Raw genomic sequence first — 1,259 nt, 5'->3', positions numbered from 1 at the left:
GAGAGAGATAGTGGCTGAGTGAACTATCTCTTGGACCTTCCGGTTACCGTGTACGTAGACCCTGTGGCTACGGGCCCAGTTACCGTGTACGTAGACCCCGAGGCTACGTACACGGTTACCGTGTACTTAGACACTCCGTTTAGGCTAACACTAACTTATAGATCTAGATCTAATCTAGAATCTAGATTCTAGATCTAGATTTAGATCTAGAATCTAGAATGTTTGTTCACGGCACAGAATTCTACAATTCTGTTATCACAGTGTAGAATTATGTGGTTCAGGGTGAACGCTTCACTGGTTGGCCTAGGCTATAACGGTGAACGCCCACCGGGTGAAAATAGCCAAAAGACTCGCCTGCGCTATAGAGGTGGCCGCAAAACAATAACAAACACTTCGACCTCGTTTTTACCATTTCATAAGTTCCTCCGGTTCATCAAGATATTATACACAGCAGGCAACCAGGAAATCTTTAGATCAGCTGTCTCCAGTTTCCAGCCCAGCTTAAACCACGAGCAAAAGCACATGAAGAGAATAAGCTATACCGAGAAAAATCGCGTTAGCAAGTTAGCCTACTCTGACTCGCAATGGCGCGCCATTATTTTGGTTTGCCGGTTATTGTTTTTTACGATTTAGATCTACGATTTTCGTTTCGACTCTCACATCCGGCCAATGTTCAACGGTGTCCCGCTGATTTCTGAAACCCCGCGATTTATTACCCCTATACATGTATTTACAAGTAGGAACCGTAAGTAAACTTAGATGACTAAGGCATATTAATATATATATAGCTGGGAAAATGTTAATACACCCCAAATTGATCACTCTTTTGGGTAATGCATTGAAAATACTCAAAGTCACTTTTGATATCGAAAAAAAAATCTCAAAATCATCAAAGCCTAACATTTTCCCAGATATATTATTCCTTAGTCACTTAAGCAAAGATAGTTATGTAGACTCTTTGACTTAAGTCACCCCGGGGTGCCTTAGTCATCCCGGTTTTCCGTACACATTTCCTGCATTTTGGGACTTAAAGCAAATAGTACACATGTACTACCTCTGCGAAAAAAAAAAGTGTTCATGATAAAAGTAATTTGTATCAATTAAGGGACAGGTTCAAAAGGTTAAGTTTTTATTATTTTATTCCAGTTATGCAACCATGGATGTATGAATACAGTCAAACCTGTGTAAGACGGCCACCCATTGTCAAGGAGAAAAGTGGCCGTATAAGACAGGTGGCCGTCTTAGGCAGGACCGATCAA

The 1,259-nt window shown here is 41.1% G+C and overlaps 1 protein-coding gene across 1 annotated transcript in view; it reads right to left on the bottom strand.

The window, feature by feature from the left end:
- LOC106011746 (ankyrin repeat domain-containing protein 50-like) overlaps nucleotides 1–582 on the bottom strand; it is a 16,219-nt gene extending 15,637 nt beyond the window's left edge. Inside the window, exon 1 of the mRNA XM_013082435.2 lies at nucleotides 410–582. Within this exon, the coding sequence (XP_012937889.1) occupies nucleotides 410–412 (3 nt within the window). The 5' untranslated portion in view covers nucleotides 413–582. The remainder of the gene's footprint in view (nucleotides 1–409) is intronic.
- Nucleotides 583–1,259: the final 677 nt, after the last annotated feature.

The sequence above is a fragment of the Aplysia californica genome, unplaced genomic scaffold, assembly GCF_000002075.1.
Source record: "Aplysia californica isolate F4 #8 unplaced genomic scaffold, AplCal3.0 scaffold00174, whole genome shotgun sequence".
In the NCBI taxonomy this organism is placed as follows: Eukaryota; Metazoa; Mollusca; class Gastropoda; order Aplysiida; family Aplysiidae; genus Aplysia; species Aplysia californica.
This window is presented reverse-complemented; position numbering and strand designations above follow the sequence as displayed.